General features: G+C 39.6%; 1 protein-coding gene across 2 annotated transcripts; it reads left to right on the plus strand.

Moving 5' to 3' along the window:
* Window positions 1-89: 89 nt before the first annotated feature.
* On the plus strand, window positions 90-20907 carry kctd5b (potassium channel tetramerization domain containing 5b). Of its 2 annotated transcripts, XM_084937959.1 has the most exons (7): window positions 90-618; window positions 9880-9988; window positions 10675-10766; window positions 10866-10961; window positions 11192-11296; window positions 13699-13824; window positions 16754-20907. In XM_084937959.1, the coding sequence occupies exons 1-7, from the start codon at window positions 295-297 to the stop codon at window positions 16781-16783; spliced, it is 882 nt and encodes a 293-aa protein (XP_084794085.1). In that variant the 5' UTR covers window positions 90-294; the 3' UTR covers window positions 16784-20907. The 2 variants fall into 2 exon arrangements, with proteins under 2 accessions (XP_084794085.1, XP_084794086.1); XM_084937960.1 differs by lacking the exon at window positions 11192-11296.
* Window positions 20908-21604: the final 697 nt, after the last annotated feature.

The raw sequence follows: 21604 nt of genomic DNA on the forward strand, positions 1-21604 counted from the left end.
ACGTGCTTTAATGCTAACTTGACAAGCTTGTGTAAATACTTATTCAGTGTTAACCATAGGAGTACACGAAATCTAAGATTTATTTTTTCCACCTCAGTTCCAAAGATGTGCATTTTCACTCACTGATATTTACAGGCTCTCCGTATCAAGAGATTTTGTTCTCCATGCTGACGCGTCAGAGATCAAGCCGGGGAGGGCCTCTTTTCTCTGGAATAATTTATGCAAGTGTCTGTTAGTGCTGGTGGAGTGGGTTAGTAGGAGTGGCTGAACTGAGGAGCTGGCAGTTTGCTTTGCATGAATCGCGGACTCGAAGTTGGTGGCTGCACCTCCGATATTTCCTGTGAGCCGCACAGACAGAGCCGTGCCGAGGCGAGGGCGGAGGAGGCGAGGAGAGGAATGGCAGAGAACAGCTCCGAGACAAGCGGCTCCGTTCACCGGAGATGTTTGGGCCATTCTTCGGCGGAGCGAAACGTTTCAGCTGGGGTCGGGGCTTCAAAATGGATTCGACTAAATGTCGGGGGAACCTATTTTTTAACTACGAGACAGACGCTGTGTCGAGACCCAAAATCATTTCTGTACAGACTGAGCCAAGCTGACCCCGAGCTCGACTCTGACAAGGTAAATGCTAAGCTAGCCGAGCTAGCACTCTAGTTAAGAGCAGTTTCCAAACTTTAAGTTATTTTCTACTGAATATGCTTATATTTACTAGCGTCATTAGGATGATTAATTACAGCATATATCATCTTGTTTATTCGGATCTGCGACATTGTGAAAATCAGTGTTTATCTAGGTACTTGGTGTTAACTCAATTTTTTGTGGCTCGCTAGCATTAGCCAGCTAAGCTAGCTAGATTCCGACAGTCAACCTATGACATACGATCTTGCTGCTAGCTTGCGTGTATCTCTTTGTTGTGTCATTTAGCACAATAAGTTATCAGATAAAGCGGTTACACCGCTATGCTGTTGAAGGTGTGGGACAGTGCAGTGGGTTTTTTCTTTTTTAAATATATAGGCTTCGCAGTGAATCTAATAAGTCGCCACAGTAGTTGGAAACTTTTCCCCATATGAGGCCGTTGCATTGCGCTGCACTCAGCGAGGTGTCAGATGTCAAACAGTAACAGTTTACAGCAAGCTTTTTTTTTCTTTTTAAACCTAGTCAGTTTTCAGTACTGACAACAAATGCTTTTATTGTGGTTGTATATAAATTAGTGTAACTACAGGAGTAAGTTTTAAGTTTGATTGGCTGTAGTCTAATGTTCATATAATATTCGAAATTTATTTTAATGATATATTGACGTGTTTTGAATGTCCCATTTCTGTCTGTGTCCCATTTCTAGCCTTTCAGTGATTGTAAAACTACTGTTGTAATTTTTCTTTTCCTTTTCCTCTCCGTCTCTTGAGGTTTATCTGCTTCACAGCTTTGTTTGCTCTGCAGTAGTCTGCTTCTGTACACTTGGTGAAGCTCCCCTAATTAGCACATAAGTCATTGTCAGGTGGGGTGCGGTGCTGCTGACAACTGGGATGAAGTCACTTATCTCTCTGAATGACCCCAGTGCTCCAGAAGGCGGCTGTTGGTCCATCTGCCCACTTATAACAGTAGTGCATGTGTGTTTAAAGGCTCCCCAGCACTGTCAACCACAATGTATTACTGTCCACATACATAGTGTATTGTGCTCTATTTTACAGCTCCATTGTTCACTGTTTTCATCCACTGGAACATTTTTAGCTTTGCCCCTGCCCCCCTTTATGCTAAGCTGAGACAATGGCTCATCTCGTATTTTCATGCAAATATCTCTGAATAATCAGCTTGCTTTTTTGGTCTCTATCCTTCATGAGCAACAAATCAGTCTGTCTCAAGCCCTCGTCTTAAGTGTGTATTGCACTCTTGAGCCATCTCTGGACCTCACTCCTTGCAGACTATGTAGTTTAAGGTAACTCCCACTGCAGGGCAGATTATGCCTAGGTATTACTTCACTTCCCACTGCCAACTTATTTACAAGTGACCCAGAAAAGATATGTGTGTGTGTGTATGTATATATATATATATATATATATATATATATATATATATATATATATATATATATATATATAAAATTTTTTATTTTATTATTATTTTTTTTTAGTTTTTTTAGTTTTTCGTTTCTCACACAGGCCTGCATGTGAATAGGAAGCTCGGCAAAGCGACAGAGCAGTGAAGAGCTCTGTTTTTGGACGAATGCAGTGTTGTTTCTCCCAGCCAAGGAAATGAGTGGTTCAGTTCTCAGTCACGCAGGCTGACGTGCTTCAGCAGGACTCTTGAGGAGAACTGCATTATTCATGTTGTTGACTGTAGCTTGTTTTGCACAGCGGGGTGGACCAGGGAGAAAGTGAAGGAAGTACTGTCATGTGTACAGCCACAACAGCTGACAATCACGCATTTCTAAATCTTGTTTTATGTAATTTTAGTCCTAGCTGTCATGCTGGAGTGATGTAGATATTAGGTTGTTTGATTTGCTGCTCAGTCATGAGCGGGCATGTAAAAATTGTCCAGTCAACAAGCTGAGTGATGCACTTTAGTGGGCAACTGTCTCACTGGCAAACTTCTTTTAATCTACTCTGAACCTCTTGAGTAAGGGCCCAGCTTTGAGTACCACATCAATTTTTCAAGCCACCCATCACAAAGGATTCTTGTTCTTTCAGCGTCTTATTCTTTTCATATTCATATCCATTTGCAGCCTTAAGAAATTCTCCCTGCAGCATGTGAGAGAGAAAAATATGGCTGCATTTAATGCTGGATTCAGGTTGTGTGTCATGCCTGAGCACACTGTGGGAGACGATGTAAATATTTAACGGCGAGATATCGTCTGCTCCCGCACTGTCTTCTTGCAGTAAGTGCTCAGCAGGAAGCTGCAGAGTGCTATTGACAATTTCAGGTGTGACTCCAGTCGGATTTCATCGCCTTCACTGAAGTAATGCACGTAATCCAGGAACTCGCCATTACTTTTTGCATTGTACTGCAGAGGGTTTAAAGATTCTGTAACAAAATCAGTCAGCATGGTCAGTTTTTCACTTCTTCTTCAGTTATGATGCACCTTTCACGGTCTGTCTATTCGGGAGGGGAAAAAAAGTCCACGTCGCAGTGATTTCCTAGTTTTCCTAGCGTGCCCTGGACCAGCAAAGCTTTTAGTGGCCTAAAAGGAGCTTTTCATTTAATGCCAGAAGCACTCCTCAGTCATAAGTTGGTTCTGCCTTTCAGATTTGAAGATGGTAAAAAGGTGTGAAATTTCTCCTATGCTTAGCAAAGGGTTATTACTCATGTTCAGATTATCAGCATCAAATAATGTGAAATATGAGATGGTTTCGCATAATATAGCCGTGATGCGAAGCGTGTATTATTTAAAAGACGAAGGCCTATTTGACTATGCCATTACTGCTTGTACTCCAGAGGGATTCCTGACTCCTACTTTACAAGGATCAGACTTCCATGGCTAAGTAGCTATGGTCATGTGACTTGGGTATCTGCTGCAACATATTTGAGCTCTGTTTCTGCCAGGCGTTTGTACTCTAATTCAGGCAGAGATGTCTTTACATTCCCTCAGAATTGCCTGACCACCTGCGCTGCTTCTACCTGTCCAACATGTATTCTTGGAATCTGTGACAGCCCATAGAACAGTATAGCAAAATTTATCCACTCATTATTTGGAAAAAAAAAATTAAATCACACAGAGCTGAAGCAACCTATGGTGATTTATATGGAGGGGGGGGGGAGTCTTGCTTTTTTACCCCAAGCTCCAGGGTCTATTCAAAAAAACAAAACACAAAAACAGCCTAAATGTTATTTTTAATCTTTTAAATCCATCAGAGCAAATTAACACTGGTGGCAAAATAAGGCTGCATCATAGTAATGACCCTGTCTAACAAAATCAGACTTGGTCCTTTTATTCATGACTTTTTTGTTTTTAACTTTGCAACAGTTCCTTAGGAAAAATTGTCGTTTGGCCAGTGGGGGCGCTGCAATAAACATGAACACATTTTTACTATGAGTGCTTACATTTGTGCTTTTTAAGGTGATCAGATCAATGGATGTGGCGCCTGCACACTGTTTGCAGCTCTATTTATTTATTTTTATGTTTGCAATATAAAGTGGCTCAGGTGAAGGTGGAAATTGCTTTCACCCCCCCCCTCCTTGTATGTGTTTGATCGTTCCTGGTCACTAGTGTAAGTCTGTATGAAATTTACCGCTATGTATAATATGCGCTGATGTTCCTGAAGTGATGATGCAGTGTTTTCACGCACACCTAATTTTTTTCTCAGAAGCAAATGTGCAGCAACTTGTAATTTTTATTTATTTATTTTTTTCAGTTGAATGAAGGATTTATTTTCAGTGTTAATGTGTCTGCAGAAAGCCTTATTTGGCATCATGTGTACAAAGGGTTGGGTCACTGTGGTATTTCCTGTTGAAGGATATGTACTGTGTGTAGAAAGAATGATAAGGTTCATACAATACACTTCCCTCTTCTGTGAAGCCTGCCCTTCTAATTGACTTTTGTTTACCTAAATGTTTACTTGTCTGAGGTCATTGTCAGACCAAAAATAATAATGGAAAAAAAAAAAGTATGCGGTTTCAATATTTCTTAAATGTGGTTTAATTGGTTCCTTATTGGTCTTGCATTTTCATTTAATTGAAGAAACATCAAGAATGTATAATTGAGGTTTGACTTTTTCATTCTGCAATTTCAGCGTCTTTTTCAACTTTCTTCTTGATTTCTCATTTCTGCCCGTCTGCTGTGCATCCTAGCAGCAGCCGTCCTCTGTTTCACTCACTGTCCACACCCTTTTGTTTGTTGCCCATTGCTCCCCAGCCTGGGCCCCCGGAGACAGTCTTTTGTTTTTAATTAAAAACACGCTCCTCTTTGTGCACACAAGCTCATATCAGAACCCCCTTAACCATACGAAGCGGGTCACTGTGACCACCCCCAATCTCCCCATAAATGTATGCATACCCACAGGGCCAACCCCACTGAGCATGCAGCGTCATAGTGGAGCTTACAAATATGCAGCAAGTTTACAGAAGTGTATGCGCGTGCCCTCGTGTTTCAGGAGTTTGCAATTTTTCAGTTAAAGCTGCTGATAACTTTTGGTATGTGTGTCAACACCAGGCTTATTTGTATAGTGCATACAACATAATGTTGACTTTCATAGTAGGTGAGCACAGGTGTTACTAATAACACAAACAATAGCCATGTTTTTCAAGTCACTGAATGAGCCAATTTACACAATACCAGGAACCCTAAAACCAAATCAGCTAAATGGAACCAAGCCCTCTTTTTGTTTATTGGGTAATGTGATGATGATCTGAGGAACGGGGGGTGGGGTGGGGGATGCTGCACACATGTAGTTTCATAATGCTTTTCAGCTCTCTTCAGTTCAGTTGTACCATACACGTGAACGTTCACAAAAACAACCTGCTGTGGGTGGTGGTATGACACACACAGTAACTTTTGGACTATTTTTTTGTTTTGTTTTTTTATATAACCCTTTTTTGCAAGTGTCCTGGCTGTGGTAGGCAGCAGTGAATCTCCCTCTTCACCCATTTTCTACACAGTTCTCCAAAATTCTTGTTGAGATGTGTCGTCGTAGAGTCACTGCAGTCAAAGTGAAACTAATGTTGAATATACCTCATCTGAGTGCCGACATGTTGACCAGTCAAACACGGGTGTAATCACTGAAATGGCAGTTGACCGTAAGTGTTGCAGTTGTCTTCTTTCAGCTCCTCTCTTTAGGGGTTGTCACAGCGGATCATCTACCTCCATCTAACCCTTCTCTGTCACACCAACCATCATTTAAAGTCCCCACTGTGTTCTGTGCGCTCCTACCTTCACTCTTAATCCCTCCAAACATGCATTCCCCTCTCTCCTCCTCTGTCTTCAGCAAGCGGTAGCACACTTTCTGCTGGTACGCAGCTGGTCAACAGCACCGGTCACTGTGTTAAACCAGTAGTTTTTCCAACTACAAAAAGTCAAAGTAGTTACTGTGACATAATGACCCCACAGGTGTGGTTCAAAAAGCAAGAATAGTTGTTTTGTTGCTTGCAAAGATCTGACATGAAAAATTGCATGATTGTGGATGGGAAAGAAAAAGGAAAATTGTGATAATCAGGCAAACAGCTCTGTAAAATCATAAATGTTGAAACACTTTTGTGGCTCTAACAAAGGTGCGTCCACACAGGAAACAGTTCACTCATCGTTCACTGCTTGAAAGCTAACGATGAGTCGCTAACGGACATTCCAGTCTTCTTTAGGACCTGCCAGCTTCATGTCACCAATAATTTTTTATTTTTAGTCACTGCTGTAGCCACTTGAAGTCGCAAAATATCTTTGATGTTCTTTGGTCTCTGGTCACCGCATTTCTGTAAAACACTTCCTGTATAGATGCAGCTTATACTTTATTTATGGTATTGCGAATGTGTCACATTCGAATGCAGGTGATATAGCCTCAATATTATGTCACAATAGAGGGGGGGAAAAAACTGAAGACATTTGCAGACGGCAACATTTAGAAGTGTAAGTGAATGTAGGGTATTTTCCGTCCTTCATCTCCAGTCAGCTGCTGTCATTGATGACAGCTTCCTAATTTAAATTAAGGTGGCAGCAGCATTATCATGTAACATTGTTGGACACATTATATCCAGTGGCAGCATACATCAAATATAAGCACAAAATGAGGCTCTAAATTTTAACTACAAGCATAAAATAATTGCCTAAAATTTCGTTTAGTGGTAACTAAAGTATTTTAACTCTTCGGGAGCTGCACAATAAAACTGAACAATGTTTTCTACCTGGGATTTTGTATCATGGGTTTGTGCATCACCACCTGCTAGCACCTCCTCTATCATAGCCTGATTTATACTAAACGGTGTGTCTTTTGCCTCAAGTTTGTTTTTTCTGCCTTCAGCGTGAACAGTTTTCATGCCCGTTTTGCAGAGTGTTCTGCTTTGTAGGATGATATACTAAATCATGCTTGAAGGCTGACATGGCAGCTCTTGCGGGTCTCTGACATACCCAGGCTTTTCTTGTTGTTGCGTGCACTGGTGAGCATAAATACATGGCATTGCTATAACAATGACATAGTGATGTTTTTATATCCCCTAAAACTTTATACCAGTATTATTGGGAACAATGTGATATGAAACTGGGCTAATTTTCCTATGAAGAGCCTACAGAGAGAGGTTTTCAACCAATGAAAACATGCTCCTTTGCATTCCTGCAAAATCTGAACGTTGGTCAACGTGGGTTATACTGTGCTTTCATCCATCCATCTTCTTCCGCTTTATCCGGGGCCGGGTCGCGGGGGCAGCAGCCTAAGCAGAGAAGCCCAGACCTCCCTCTCCCCAGCCATCTCCTCCAGCTTATCCGGGGGAATACCAAGGCGTTCCCAGGCCAGCCGAGAGATATAATCTCTCCAGCGTGTCCTGGGCCTGCCCCGGGGCCTCCTCACCGTGGGACATGCCCGGAACACCTCGCCCAAGAGGCATCCTTGTCAGATGCCCGAACCACCTCAGCTGGCTCCTTTCAATGTGGAGGAGCAGCGGCTCTACTCTGAGCCCCTCCCGGATGGCTGAACTTCTCACCCTATCTCTAAGGGAGAGGCCAGCAACCTTTCGGAGGAAGCTCATTTCCGCCGCTTGTATCCGCGATCTCGTTCTTTCAGTCACTACCCACAGCTCGTGGCAATATGTGAGGGTAGGGACGTAGATCGACCCGTAAATTGAGAGCTTCGCTTTTACACTCAGCTCCCTCTTCACCACGACGGACCGGTGCAGCGTCTGCATCACTGCGGCCGCAGCACCAATCCGTCTGTCAATCTCCGGCTCCCTTCTCCCATCACTCGCGAACAAGACCCCGAGATACTGTGCTTTCATTGAGTGCTAATTGGTGAGTGGGTCACAACAGGGAAGGAGTTCACCAGAAATGAAAGAAGTGAGAAGAAAACGGCGGGGAAATCAAAAGATAATTTTAATGAAAAGATAAAAAAAAATTTAAGTATGAAAGTTACAAAGAGTGGCTGCTGGGTTTTGTTGTTGTTGTTGTTGTTGTTGTTTTTTTGTTGTTGTTTTTTTTAACACTTGGCTTCACTGCAGCTTTGTGTATATCTATAACTTTGCTCTTCTCCACGGTTTGGCTCACAAACCGGTTGTACTACATATTTTTGTCACTGTCCCCATCTGACAACAAACTCGCTGCCTCTGGTAGACGGTCGTCTGTAGCTACCCACAGACTACCCACGCACCCACACGCTGAACCATAGTTTCCCCTTTTAAATTTAACAGTGAACCATTGTAGTAAAAAGTTTTCTTGGCAAATTGGGGGTGTTTGCATGTAGTTTAGACAAAAGACTTACATTATCTATACTTTCCTGTCATTTCTGACTGATCATAAACTGCATTTCAAGCTTGAGTGATGCACAACTTAAAAGAACAGGTTGAAGGTGTTTCTATCACCTTTTTTCCTTTTGCAGAATAGCAATGATAATCTGAAGGAGAGAGTGGAAAAACATACGTTTTTTTTGTTGTCGTTGTTATTTCTATGAAACTCCAATGAAGATCTGCAGTGGGACATTTGTGCGACTGAATAGATAGATGGAGCTTAAGCTTAAGCTTCCCTATGAAAGCCAAACCATCGCGTACAGAGTTATGTGGATGGATATGATGAGTTGTGGAGTTGCGTCCTCTATAAAGGCGTACCTCTATACGTGCTTAATCAGTGACTGTGGACTTGTAAGAATCTGACACGGAGCACTGAGACCAGAATAGAGCTCCACTGGGCTCCGGTGGAGTATTTTTTGCCATGGAAAAGGGGTCATCCAGCCAAGAGGGCTTAAAGATTCATTACAAAAGAAACTGCACTGGGACATTTTCTCATTATTGAAAATATTAATGGGTTACAAAATGAATTCCTCTCTGCACGATGAACTATCTCTGATTCATGTAGTGTCCTGAAATTTATGACTTATTGGCGGTGTGTTCTTGGGCAAATAATGTCAGAAGCAGCATAAACCAGTAATGCTGCAAATTTGCTAGGATTGTCCCCTGAAGACACATGAGCAACTGTGTCTCAGAAGCGTTTGAAGACGAGCTCAAAATATGCTCAAGGCCTTTCCTCTGTGCTGAGTATTTCATTGAATGTTACAGCACATTTTACTCACTAAATGTGGCATTGTATTAAACAGCTTGTAGATTCAGTCTGGCTATTGGACAGCTGTACAGACTGTCTTTTATATTATGTGTGAGGCCAACTGTGTAACGGCCCAGACTAGGCTAATTTCTGGTTTTAAGCCAAGGTGCTTTCTCCTGGTCCCCGTGGTGGGTTAGCCCTGCTGTTCCAAATCTTTTTCTGTTCTGCTCTAATTGTTTTAGCCGCTTCTTCCCTCATGAGACGAAGACAGTCTAATCACAGAAATAGGGGAATACCCAGTGGTTGTGAAGGAATCGGGATCAAACCCAAGGCCTGTGGGAATAGCACAGTGATATCCCAGAGTGCTTGTATGTGTGGCTCTGTGTGTGCATGTCTTCTCAACCAATGTGGCGATTGTAAACGCTCCTGCGTTTACAATCTCATCCCATGAGTTTTGTTCACTGATGTGCAGTGAGTGTTGTTTGTGCTCAGATTATGTTTCACTTGAAAGTACACACTGACTCATGAAAAAAATAAAATCCTTTTAATGAACAAATGTCATTTAATGAAGTTGTGTCATATCTATGGGAGAGTTTTAAATATATTAAAACAATCCTAAATTTACCTAAAATGCTTGTTTGGATTTTTAAAAAAAAATACAAAACAATGATTGCAGTTTGTTTTTTCTAATAACTGTACCTTTTTGTCTCTTTGATTTTTTTCAGGATGAAACTGGTGCCTATCTCATAGACCGAGACCCCACGTACTTCGGGCCAGTGCTTAACTACTTAAGGCATGGCAAACTGGTGCTCAACAGGGACTTGGCAGAGGAAGGTAATGTCTCTGTGGAACATGAAGGAATGCTTCAATTTAATCAAACTCGTGCTAAATATTTTAAACAATAGTGATGATCATTACGCAAAGCACCCCAGGGGAACTACTATATGTAAGGCTAATTTTGGGATAATAATTCCCTTAGAAAGTGATTACAGTGGTGCACTTTTTCCCCTCCTGTAAAAACCCAAACTCACTCAATGTTCAGCACATCAAGATGACCCAAAGAGAGCATTTGGATAACAAGATTTATAAGGTTTCAATTAGTAAACCTGCAAAAGCTTCATTAGTCGTTGCCTGTTTGTCTCCCAGGGTATTGTCTCCCAAATATTTGTTTTTGCATTGCAGCACTCACTAGGTGTAGCTGATTGCAAATAAATATATTGTGCTATGCTGAAAACCTTGTGATTGCTTTAGATAATGGCACACTGCCTCGACTGCTCCTAGTTTGGAAGATGCTGACTTGTCTGCAAACACTGGCAAACTTGTCGCCAAGCAGTTGTGAAGCTTGGAAAAAGTAAAGTGGAAACTGAATATTTGCTGTCAAAGTAAAAGTTGCACTTTTTGAGATGTGCTGGTTGCAGAGCTAAGGCACAAACATTTTCCTTTGCTGGTTTGCTTCAAAGGATGCTTTGGAGTCCAGTAGAATGTCTCTCTGAGATCCTTTGCCTTATTTCTTGTTTTAGGAGTTTTAGAAGAAGCCGAATTCTACAACATCACATCATTAATAAAGCTCATCAAGGACAAGATCAGGGAACGCGATTGCAAAACATCACAGGTACATGGATTTATGTGACGTTTCAATGGATTTCTCAATAATTGTAATGCCCGCCTTTTTAAAAAAATGAATACATTATGTGCTCATCCTTGCTCTCAGGTTCCAGTAAAGCATGTTTACCGGGTGCTGCAGTGCCAGGAGGAGGAGCTCACTCAAATGGTGTCCACCATGTCTGACGGCTGGAAGTTTGAACAGGTAAATCTCCCCCAGCGTCCCAGCGACAATCGTCCTTCCATGTGCTTCACCCACCCCGCTATGCTCACGTTGACCCAGAAAGTGCAATTGTCCACATTGGAAATGGTTTAAAAATATATAAATAAATAAATGATTAAAAAAAAAAAAAAGCCAAACAGCAAATCACATCTTTCTCAATGTCCGCATACATGATCCGGGCATCCCTTCTGTGCTCTGATTGGTTGTTGCAGCTTGTCAGTATAGGTTACGGGCGGGCCCACCAGTCAGAGTTTCTGCTGATTGTGTCAAGGGAGGTGAAGGGAGAGGAGTCTGCTTTGCCAAACAACAGCGGAGAGGTGTGTCCCACGAATCTCTGTCCACGGGCTGGTCACTGCATGATCCCCATGTTGTCCGTACACACCCCGTTGGCCATTGTTTGTCCCAAGTAGACACGTAGCCATCGGTTAATTTTTCAGTTGATAATTTTCTGTTTTCATGTATACTGCTTGCTCACCAGTGAGGCTAAGAGACCCTGACACCTTTTTGTTTTTTGTCTTTTTTTGTCTTGTTTTGGTTTAGTTTTACTTTACTTTAGTTTTTGTCGTTCTGTATTCAGTATGTCAGCATCTTTATCTGTTTTGCTTTGATGTAGTCACTTTTGGAGGAGCTGAGGGAGGGTGGGCGCTGGAATCTAGTACTGGTTGTTTAGAAGTGCAGTGTTGCTTTTATCTGCTGTTTAGGTAATCTTCTTTGTAACTGATTTTGTCGAGCATTACAAGGGAATCCAGATGGAATATTGAAATTATGACAAAGGTTAATTTTTTTTTTTTTTCTTCAAAGAGACACCGCATGTTTGGCTGTTTGGAGTGCGTGTAATGTATGACTGAATCTCTCTGCAATGTGGGATCATTGGCTCTCCCATCAGAGCTGAAAACCCACTAATTTCCTTATACCCGTCAGATGGGGAAACTCCAAAAAAACGAAACAAAAAAACAAACACTCCCAATGCAAAGCTTAAAGCTCCACCGTCAGACGAGGAGAGTCTTCTAGGACACGCTCCGATTATATAAATCTAATTTGTTGTTTAACTGATGGTTCGCTGAGCTGTGTGTCAAGTGGAATCCAAGATAACTAGTTGAGATTATTTGAGGGGTGTTTTGTTTTTTTGCCGTGTTAATGTTGGAGAGCTCGCTAACAACAACAAGTCTGTGGCAGCAGGGCTAATGAGGCGATGCATGTCTGAACATGCACACCTGGGTACAGACGGTGTACATGCAGCCTGCAGTACACACACTTAATGTTCAACAGCAAAAGCGGATGAACACGAAATCAAATCCAGAAGTAGCCGTTTCTTCTTCTTGTTATTTATTTTATTTTTTTATGTTTTTTAAATCTCACTTGGTCATTCCTTTATTTGTCCCCTTGTGTCCTTTTGGTTTTTGTTTAGACTGATGTGACTGGGAAAGAGCAGAAATTATTGCCATGTTTTTTAAGACGGATGTAGAAAGGTTTATTTGTAGGCTCTTTTGCTTACCAGAAATAAACCAAAGTGCTGTGGTTTCATTGAAGTTTTCATTTGGTTCAAATTGTACTGGCCTACTTCCACTATCAAGTGTTGAGTAAGCCCTTGAGACAAAACAAGACCAAAAAACAAACCATTAAAGCGGGCCCATTATGTTTACTTATGCCCTCCCTTTAAGCCAGCTTTCTTCCGATTGGCTGCCTCTCACAAACTGAAGGTTTGGATGGGGCTTGGTTAAGCCTGATATGACCCTTTTAACAATGTTGCCTTTGCTTGAGCCTTTTTAGTTGAAGCTTGATATGTTTATTAAGATGGAAGTAAAAGAAAAGCATAATAGGTCTGCTTTAATGAGAGTACAGCCCAACAACAGCAACAGTGTGACGATTGTAGCATTGGTGAAAACTCCAATATTTGCCATTCGCATTATAGAAACGCTAAGGGTCAAATCTTGTGTCAAAGAGCGTTTAAAATGGATCTGAATTGTTGGATGGAAGTGAGTCTGCGGTTTTCTCTTTGTAGGAGATGCTAAGCCTGGTCCTGTCAATTCCCCAGTGATTTTTATTTTAAATTTATTTATTCATTTTTTCCCCTTAATCAGCATGTTGCTTCCTGTGATCCGTCCCTTGCACTCGTATTCTGTCAGTAACTATCTGCTGTTCATCCTTTTCTTTCTTTTTTTAAATTTCTACAGCCTTAATTTGTGAACCACAGATTATATTTTCTTTAGTTTCCTTTGAGCTTTCCCATGTTTTATGTTGAAATCAGTGCTGGCATGTCTGCAGGTCCTGAGATCATGAATTCTTTTTAAATGTTTTTTTATAACAACTCTCAAATTTTCAGTGTAGCCTTTTTCAAAATGGCTAGCTTTAACATTTGAAATGGCACACCCTGATGCCCTCAGTGCATCATATAATTGTGCAGCTTTGCCATATTGAGATTAAATCTGACCGCGGATCTGTTGTGTCACTCCCAAACCTGTCCTACATTGCTGTCTACCTAGTAAAGGTGCTAAATGTGATGTAACTAACTCCGGGTTAGGGTTAGGCTTTAAGGTTTTACTAAGAACTGAGGCAGCTTAAATTTAAGGACTCTCTGTGCTCCCTGTTTGGTTTTCCGCCTGTTTTACATTAGTATAAGGTATCCCTCCTTGTGTTTTCCCACCACGAGTAACCCAGATTTTTGCCTTTATCAGTCTAATTCTAATTCTTCCTCTTTGCTCTGCTCTCATCTCTCTAGCTCGTCAGCATCGGCTCATCCTACAACTACGGAAACGAAGACCAAGCTGAGTTCCTGTGTGTAGTCTCCAAGGAGTTGCACAATCAATCATACGGGACAAACAGTGAGCCCAGTGAGAAGGCTAAGGTAAGTGCGTGAAAGGACTTGTTATAAGTCCATAGCAAACATCGGTGAAAGATGGCCTGTGCTGGATGCATGTACATTCCTCCAGGGAGCTGAGAGCACATCTACTACTTTCTTGATGAAAACTCCCTGTAAAGGAATGCGTTGTGCTGCTTTTTTTATTTTGTTGACTAACCAGAAAATTGACATACAGAAAAACCACAAGCAACCATAGAAAAAGAACTTATAATGGAAAAATATTACAGAGAGTAATTATTTCAGTTGAGGCATAAGCAGAACTTTGTCTTCACATCACGTAGACAAACTAAATTTAACCTGCTGTTGAAATTTCTGTTAAATTTGACCTGAAGTCTAAACTGTGTAATCCAGCTCTGGGCATTAAGATGGCACAGGTTTGTGTTGCTACTGGCAAAGTGTCTTTTACATTTTTTTTTTTTTTATTATTATTATTTTTTAAATTGGGGTAATAGTGGCCCACTCCTTAGAGGAAGCAGCACATGAAGACTAATATTGTTATGCCTGTATTTGTGGTTTTATTTTCCTGATTATTAAAGAGATTAGAGGCTGTCAGAGCATGTTTGAAGCAAATGTAGACTGTAGAGATTTTACTGTGCTCTATTCATTTAGTCTCTCCAGGGGCATCCTATCCAAATCAAGATCTTATTACTGGTTTTATATTCTGTTCATTATTTCTCAGTCCATTTTGTTATGTAGCTATTTATTTGTTTGGGACCTAATATCTAGATTTAACATCCAAAACAAGGGAACTGACCTTGGTTGGGAAGGTGTCCTTGGATTATGTTTTTGTGTCACTCTGACGCACTTCACATTGTTGATTTAATGATAATCCCCTTTGATCCATTGTTAGTTTTACTTTTCACCTTGTTCTCCTTTTTCACCTTCATTCATTTTCATTTCTTTTACAACATGCCTTTCTTGTCTTCTTCTGTGCTGTCTGCATGCTGCATGTTGCTCAGAGCGAGGACGAAGAGACGGATTATGAAATGAATGACTCTGATTAGGGTTGAGCACTTATGACTCACTGGTGAGCGCTCAACTGCTCGTAGTCCTTCCCAGCACACCTCCTTAGTTTTTCCTTCCTTCCTTTTTCCAAGATGCCTTTTTAATGCTCCTCAAAATGTTTCACATTTGTTTTCAAAGACAGCGAGAGCTGAGCTCTTATAAGATGGTTATAAAAGTCCAATGATAGAATCAAGGTTGCAAATCAGCTTTGGACATTGGAGTCTGCAGGCCAAAGCTGGATCAAAAGCCTCACTGCTCCTGCTGAGGCAGGAGACTTTATTGCAGGCGAAGCTCTCTTTGAAACAAATGGAGCTCTTCCCATCTGGTTTCAGACCCCTGTAATTATTGACATGCTCACAGCATTGGTTAATGGAAGGCATGCTGAATCATCAGCTGCTGCATTTTGACTCATTCTCCCTGAGAATGACATTGAAAGAGATGGGTGGGCTGGTGTGCACCCTCTGCCCTTTCTTTGTCATAAATAGCTGTAGGTTACAATGCTTTTGTTGTTTATTTGTTTTTAAGTCAGACCACTCGTGTGTCTGTGCTATGCTGGTTTTTAATGATTAAAGGCGGGAATTTCGATATTACTGGCACATTTTTATGCATCAAAAGAAAATAAAAAATTACATTTCACAAGGAAATAATTCCAGTAAAGATTTGTCCTTGCCAAATATATTTTCTTCCCAAAATACTTAAGAAATGAAACCAGTTAAACAGCAGGTATTTTCTTCTTAATGTGCCTCACATTGAATTACATAAATTTTAACTCAGGAGAAAGCCAAATGACTCAAAGGTTTGATCTGTCCTCTGAAATTAGGAGGGAAAAAGTTCCCACCTGCCTGTCAAAATCAGCACTTTTCTTTGAACTTTAATATATTTTAAAAAGGGATGTACATTTTTTTAACCTTCTTTTTTAAAATTTTGTAAAATGTTAAAAAAATAAAGCTCAAAATATGTAAAAGAAGGTTGACGTTTTACACTTTTTAATTTCCTGTATTTTCACAGTATTTTTGAGCCCTCGTAACCTTTCTAATACAGCTCAGTCGATGGCCGCGTGAAATCAGAGCTGAAACACATTTAAGCTCTTAAAAAAACTTGAAAAATCAACTTCACACCCACTCATGGTGTCACGGTTTCAAGCCAAAATCTCATTTTTGCTCAGCATTAGTTTTTCTCTGACCAACTTTGGGCATCGATATCACAGGATATTACTGCATCAACAGTAAATGAGGTACCCTCGATGTTTAGTCCATTTTCTCAAAATTCACTGAAGGAAATGTCAGAAATTCTTCATTTTGGGTAAACTTTTAAGTGTTGTGTCTCTGTGTGACGTAGGTGTTTGAAATGATGTAAAAACACTGGTGTTTACATGTGTTCTTTAGGTCTTGAAGAAATCCTTAAAATCCTCAAAGTATGAGCATGTGTCACAGATCACAAATCTCTTAGGGTCTCTGAAAAGTCTCACAGTATGAAAGGAAAACTGTGGCTTCATTCGATACAGTGACATTATTCTGCAGAAGCCCAAAGTCTTTCTGAGGCCGACCCTATCATTTACAATTAACATTTTGAGCAACTGCTGCTTTTCTAGTGTTGTGGGGTTGTTACATTAACAGAAAAGGGGGTGGAAGTGGTTAATGTCAAAATTTTTTAGAACCAGAATGAGTGAGAAGACTTGAAAGTAGAAGATAAAGACTCTTTACTACTTTTACTCGTGCAAGTGTTTCCTTTTTCTTTGCCCCCTAATCAGTGTGTTTGTTTCAACCGCCTTGTGCTTTAAGTGTGACAGACACTGTGACATTAATGAAGAGGTGGATCGGTGCTGGGGGACACTAAAAGTGACTGAACTGCTGCAGATTGTGTAGTGTTGAGCATTTTTGCTGATTATCTAATGTTTCTGTCTTTGCAGATTCTTCAGGAAAGGGGTTCCCGGATGTGAAAAGGACTCAGTATTATGAGCTCCAGGTGTTATGATGCAAACATATCATCTATGTGGAAGAACGTGTGGCACAATGGAGATTTAAAGTGGGGTGTGCATTTATTTTGTTTTCCCTCCACTTTCTTTTTTTTGTTTTAAGTTTTTTTTTAAGTTTTTTGATGTAAATAAGTCTGTTTACTGACAATTTGTGCCTGTACATTTAAACTGGACCTTTTTATTAAATTAGCGGCAAGTTTTTTTGTTTCTAACTGAAAGTAAAGAATTGTAATCTACAAATGTTTTATGCTATAACAAATGGCCGCCATCGTATAAGGCCAATGATTCACTCAGGGTCATCTGTTGAGTTAATTCTTATATCCTCCAACTCAAGGGTCTCGTAAGGGATCAGTATGGTCTTTATAACTCCGAGTATCAAACACAAAAATCATTGTTTCAGAGATTTTAAAGAAGGGAATTGTTGTATTTGCTCAACACCTGTGAGTCAGGCTATTAAACATAAAATTGAGCCCAAAAGCAAACTGGTTAAAAATGGTTACCCAAAGACTTCAGTTTTACTGAGATTTGTGATCATGAGGACCTCAAATGCACTTTTTTTTTTTTTTTTTGCTTTTAAATTTCAGATGTATTTTAGGAATTTTGATTATAACTATTTTTTTTTCCAGTAGTAATTAAAAGTTTTAAAAAACAAAGAATGATCACCTTAGAGTACAAGAAATCTTGACTGTAGATAAAGGGGCATTAGGTAATCAGAGGTAGGAAATGACCTATAATAAACAGAAATATCTGCCCAATATGGCAATGTTGCAAAGCAATATACTTTTTAAAAATATATACTTCAGGTAAAAGTATACTACTAGTGTACAGTAGCTTCCATCTTTAGTAACCCAGTTAAATTGAGGTGTTTTTGGTTTTTTGGGGGGGGTTTTTTTGTGCTGTTAGGTCAAATTGACTCTTTGCTTGAAAGTCAACTATTCATATTTGAACTCTGACCCTCTACTGCTATTAGTTTATATAGTTTGCTTTTCTAGGGAGTTTAAAATAATCCATAAAATATTCCCATGAATTTAATAGAACTATATGTAGCGTGAGTCTGACAGATATATCTGCATTTATGACAACTAATACCTGAAAATTAAAGAAGAGACCAGAGAAGCACCCTTCAGCCATGTTAGCAGTTTTGATGTTGCATACTTTGTCCACCAGAGGGCACTGCAACTTCGCTGGAGGCAACATAGCTGCAACCAGCTGATTTGAGCGTAAGAGTGATTGCATAAGTTTCATGGATCTGAAAGGGGAAACAAATTGTCTGATTAATTGAAATGTTGATATATTTTTTGGGTTTAGTTTTTTTAACTATTGGTCGGGCTCTAGATGCTACTCGCCTTCTGGTTCTCACAGTGCTCAAAAACTTTTTTTTTTTTTTTATTATTAATCATTGCTCCAAAAAAATCCACTGAAATTGTGAGCAGGTTTATGTAGGAACTATTTTCTTTCCAAACAACACCCTTCAGCCAAAGAAAGCATGTGGCTAGCTGACATTATGGGTGAGCAGAGGCAAACATAGTTGTTTACGTCCTGTCACGAGCCTTACATGATGGATAGGCACACACTTCCTCCAGCTGGCGGATGTAGTTCAGTCAAAGAAAATAGTTCCTGCAGAAAACATGGTTTGTCCAATTTTTAAAAATATGTTTTAAATTTTTTAATACCGGAGTCGCATTAACGCTGACTTCTATTTCTGAGTACCACGTCATGAGTTCCATTTAGTTATAATTATATTCAAGACATTGCAGACTTGATGTATCTAAGACTGTGGAACAGTTTTGGATGTGTATCATTTGATTTTTAAGCTGAACTGTCCCCCTTTTTTTTTTTTTTTTTTTTTTTAATTTAAGTTATTATTCAGGAAGTCCTCTTGCCTGTTTAAAGATTAAGAGTGATTACAGTTGCTCTGTTTTTTCTGTTAATGTGGACCTGTAGTAATATAAAGACTTTGAAAGGCTCTTAAGCGTAACTTTGCATTAATTAGAATTTTCTTAGAAATGTCTGAAGTTTTAAACTTTTTGAGACCTCATGTTCATAAATCTAAAGTTAACTGGTAAAGTCCTCAGGACAATGGTGACTCCCCCCCCTTCCCCGCTGTCGTCTGAGTTATCCTTAGCTCGTTTATTTCATATGTTTGAGGGAACATCATTTGAGATCCTTTTGTTTTTTTAAGGTTTTTTTGGGGGGGGTTTTGGGTTTTGTTTGTTTTTTTTTTTTTTTTTTGTTTTGGGGTTTTTTGAGGGGAAGTATTTGCGGCGTTTGGGGACTGGAACTGTTCGAAGGCAGCGGTGAAGGACTTTGTTCATATCAAGATATTGTTTTCATGTAAATAATCCAAATTCAATATTAATATTTAACTCTTAGGAAAACTGCACGTTTTGTACACTGTATAGAAAACACAGCTTCAGGTGGAAGTTGTTTATACTGGATCTTTAAAAAACAAAACAAAAAAAACGAGAAAACCTTGGCTTCTGTTTTTTGCATCGTTTGTACAGGACTAGAGATTTCGGAGTTGGGGTTTAAAAAAACTAAACAAGGAAAAAAAGATACTCTAAGGCGTCTTTCACTGACAACATGCCTGGAACATGTTTTGATAACCAATAACAAAGCTATACTTGGCTGGCTATGAAGTTGACTGTTACGTTTCAGAAAAACAAAAACAAAAATGTATTTTTTTTTTTCTTGCAGTGTGATAAGATTTCTTAGCTTTTTTTAAATTTTATTTTTAATTGTGTAGATTTTCATACACAGCATTACAAGCACTACAGTGGGGAAACACTGTGCACACTGCTTACAGCCTGTAATGCTGGTAATGTAAATACTGCCTTTTAGAACACTTTTTTTTTTAATAGAAAGTTGTTTTCAGGTTTTGATGTGTGGTTTTGATAGGTTGGATATTTCATTCACACGTTATCATTTAGTGTTGCCTTTTTTTTTTTTTTCTCTTCTCCCAGTGACCAAAATCCAATGTCTTATGTGTATTGAACACATCGATCTTAGTGTCAGGGATGAGTAACTTTTCTTAATGCTGGCACACTTTGTACATATAGACTTGTTAACGACACACAAACCTCCATTTACTCACACGTATACACTTGACTTAAGACCGTTTTTTATATTGTCGGGAGGAAACGAGTATGGATGCATGTTTTTAAATATAGAAATACACACACACACACACACACACACACACACACACACACACACACACACACACACACACATATATTTAAATACACACAAGGGCTTTTAAAGTGCAAAATTTGAGATCTGCAAAGAGGTTCAATCAGAGTAGACTGGATTTCCTGCCAGAGCTAGGCTATGTTTACATTTGCTATAGTATTCTGAAGCCTTCCGATTATTTACCGTCTTGCACTCCCTCACACACCTGACTTGTGTGACCGCACCAATGGCAACTAGCACTCCCCATAAGCTAATATTCACTCTGACATGCTGACAAATGTTGAGATACTCCATCCATTTTTAACAGCCAGTGCTTGAGCGTTGCAGACAATCTTGCTTTCGCCCCCTTTCTTCTTAAATTTGATGAAATGTATCTGCGTAGGCTAAGAGCTAAGGTTTATACAAGTCTCTTTTGAGACCTTTTTTTTAAGTGTTTTTGTGTTTGATTTGCTTGGTTTGGTTGTAATCTCATTTAAAATGCTCTGTTCAGAAGTGTTCAACGCCCCCTCTACTTGAGCAGCTACATTACATTGAATGCCCTTCACAGACAGGTTGTCTGGTTTAGAATCTGGGATAATCTTTTATGTGATGGACAAACTTATCAAATGTGTAGCCTGATCCTTTTAAGTGCCCAGTTTGTTTTGCATTCAAGTCATAAACCACAGATCACTGTAATGCATGACTGATGATGATGATCACACTTGTAATCAGAGGGGATGAATGTGTCATTTTTCCTCAATCTTAACAGTTACATTAATAAGGTTCTCATATCACTACATAGATCACTTCTATATGATCTTATGCAATGTTAAAAATATACAAACTGAGTATGAGGGTTAAGGGGATAGATCTATATGGTCTTGCTTAGGGTATACCCAATAAAATGTTGTCATTCATATCTGTCTTTTTTTATTATTTATCTCCTGGCTCTTCGAAGTTACTATAATTTAAATTAAAAAAAAAAAAAAAAAAGCACAGTGCTCTTAAACTTCTGCAAACTATAGCAATAAATGGAAAAGGTGGCGACAACAAATCGTAATATGTGATAATGGCGACCTCTTCAGTCGACTCACGAAAGGAATAGTTGTCGTTGAGTAGTCGAAAAATATGCCTGTATAAATATAGACGACGGGAGAAAAAAGTTTTCGTTTATACCTAAAATTAAATTATCCGAAATTGGTCTTTTAGACGTATCGCTTATCTTAACTCTTTGGTAACTGCGCACAAAATATTTTAATCTTGTTGACAGTCGTAGGTTTAATGGGCTTTAGTCTAAGGCACCCAAAGATTATATATTACAGAAGAGAGAAATCCGTCTGGGCTTAAGACCACGCGGCTTACTTGGGTATGAAATTAGAGAAGAGTTTTGATTTGTATTTTCTATAAAGTGTTTAAAAATCCCAGATAATCTTCTATACTTTGCAATAATATATCATATTTTCACTTTAACCTTTGCATTTCTTTATTTTTTTTGGTAACATAAACGGCGCTTGAACGAAGAGTACGAACCGCAAAGGTAGAATTTCCCCATCGACATAAACTTAAATAAGTGTTTCTAACGCACTGCGCTCTAACAACGGCAGCTAGGCTGCT

The sequence above is a fragment of the Perissodus microlepis genome, chromosome 8, assembly GCF_051167445.1.
Source record: "Perissodus microlepis isolate ML-2025 ecotype Zambia chromosome 8, ASM5116744v1, whole genome shotgun sequence".
NCBI classification, from domain to species: domain Eukaryota; kingdom Metazoa; phylum Chordata; class Actinopteri; order Cichliformes; family Cichlidae; genus Perissodus; species Perissodus microlepis.

Coding starts and splice junctions, on each gene's coding strand:
- kctd5b (XM_084937959.1), top strand. CDS start 295: ATGAATCGCGGACTCGAAGTTGGTGGCTGCACCTCCGATATTTCCTGT. Junction 10,767..10,865: donor GCGATTGCAAAACATCACAG/GTACATGGATTT, acceptor CCTTGCTCTCAG/GTTCCAGTAAAGCATGTTTA. Junction 10,962..11,191: donor ACGGCTGGAAGTTTGAACAG/GTAAATCTCCCC, acceptor TGGTTGTTGCAG/CTTGTCAGTATAGGTTACGG.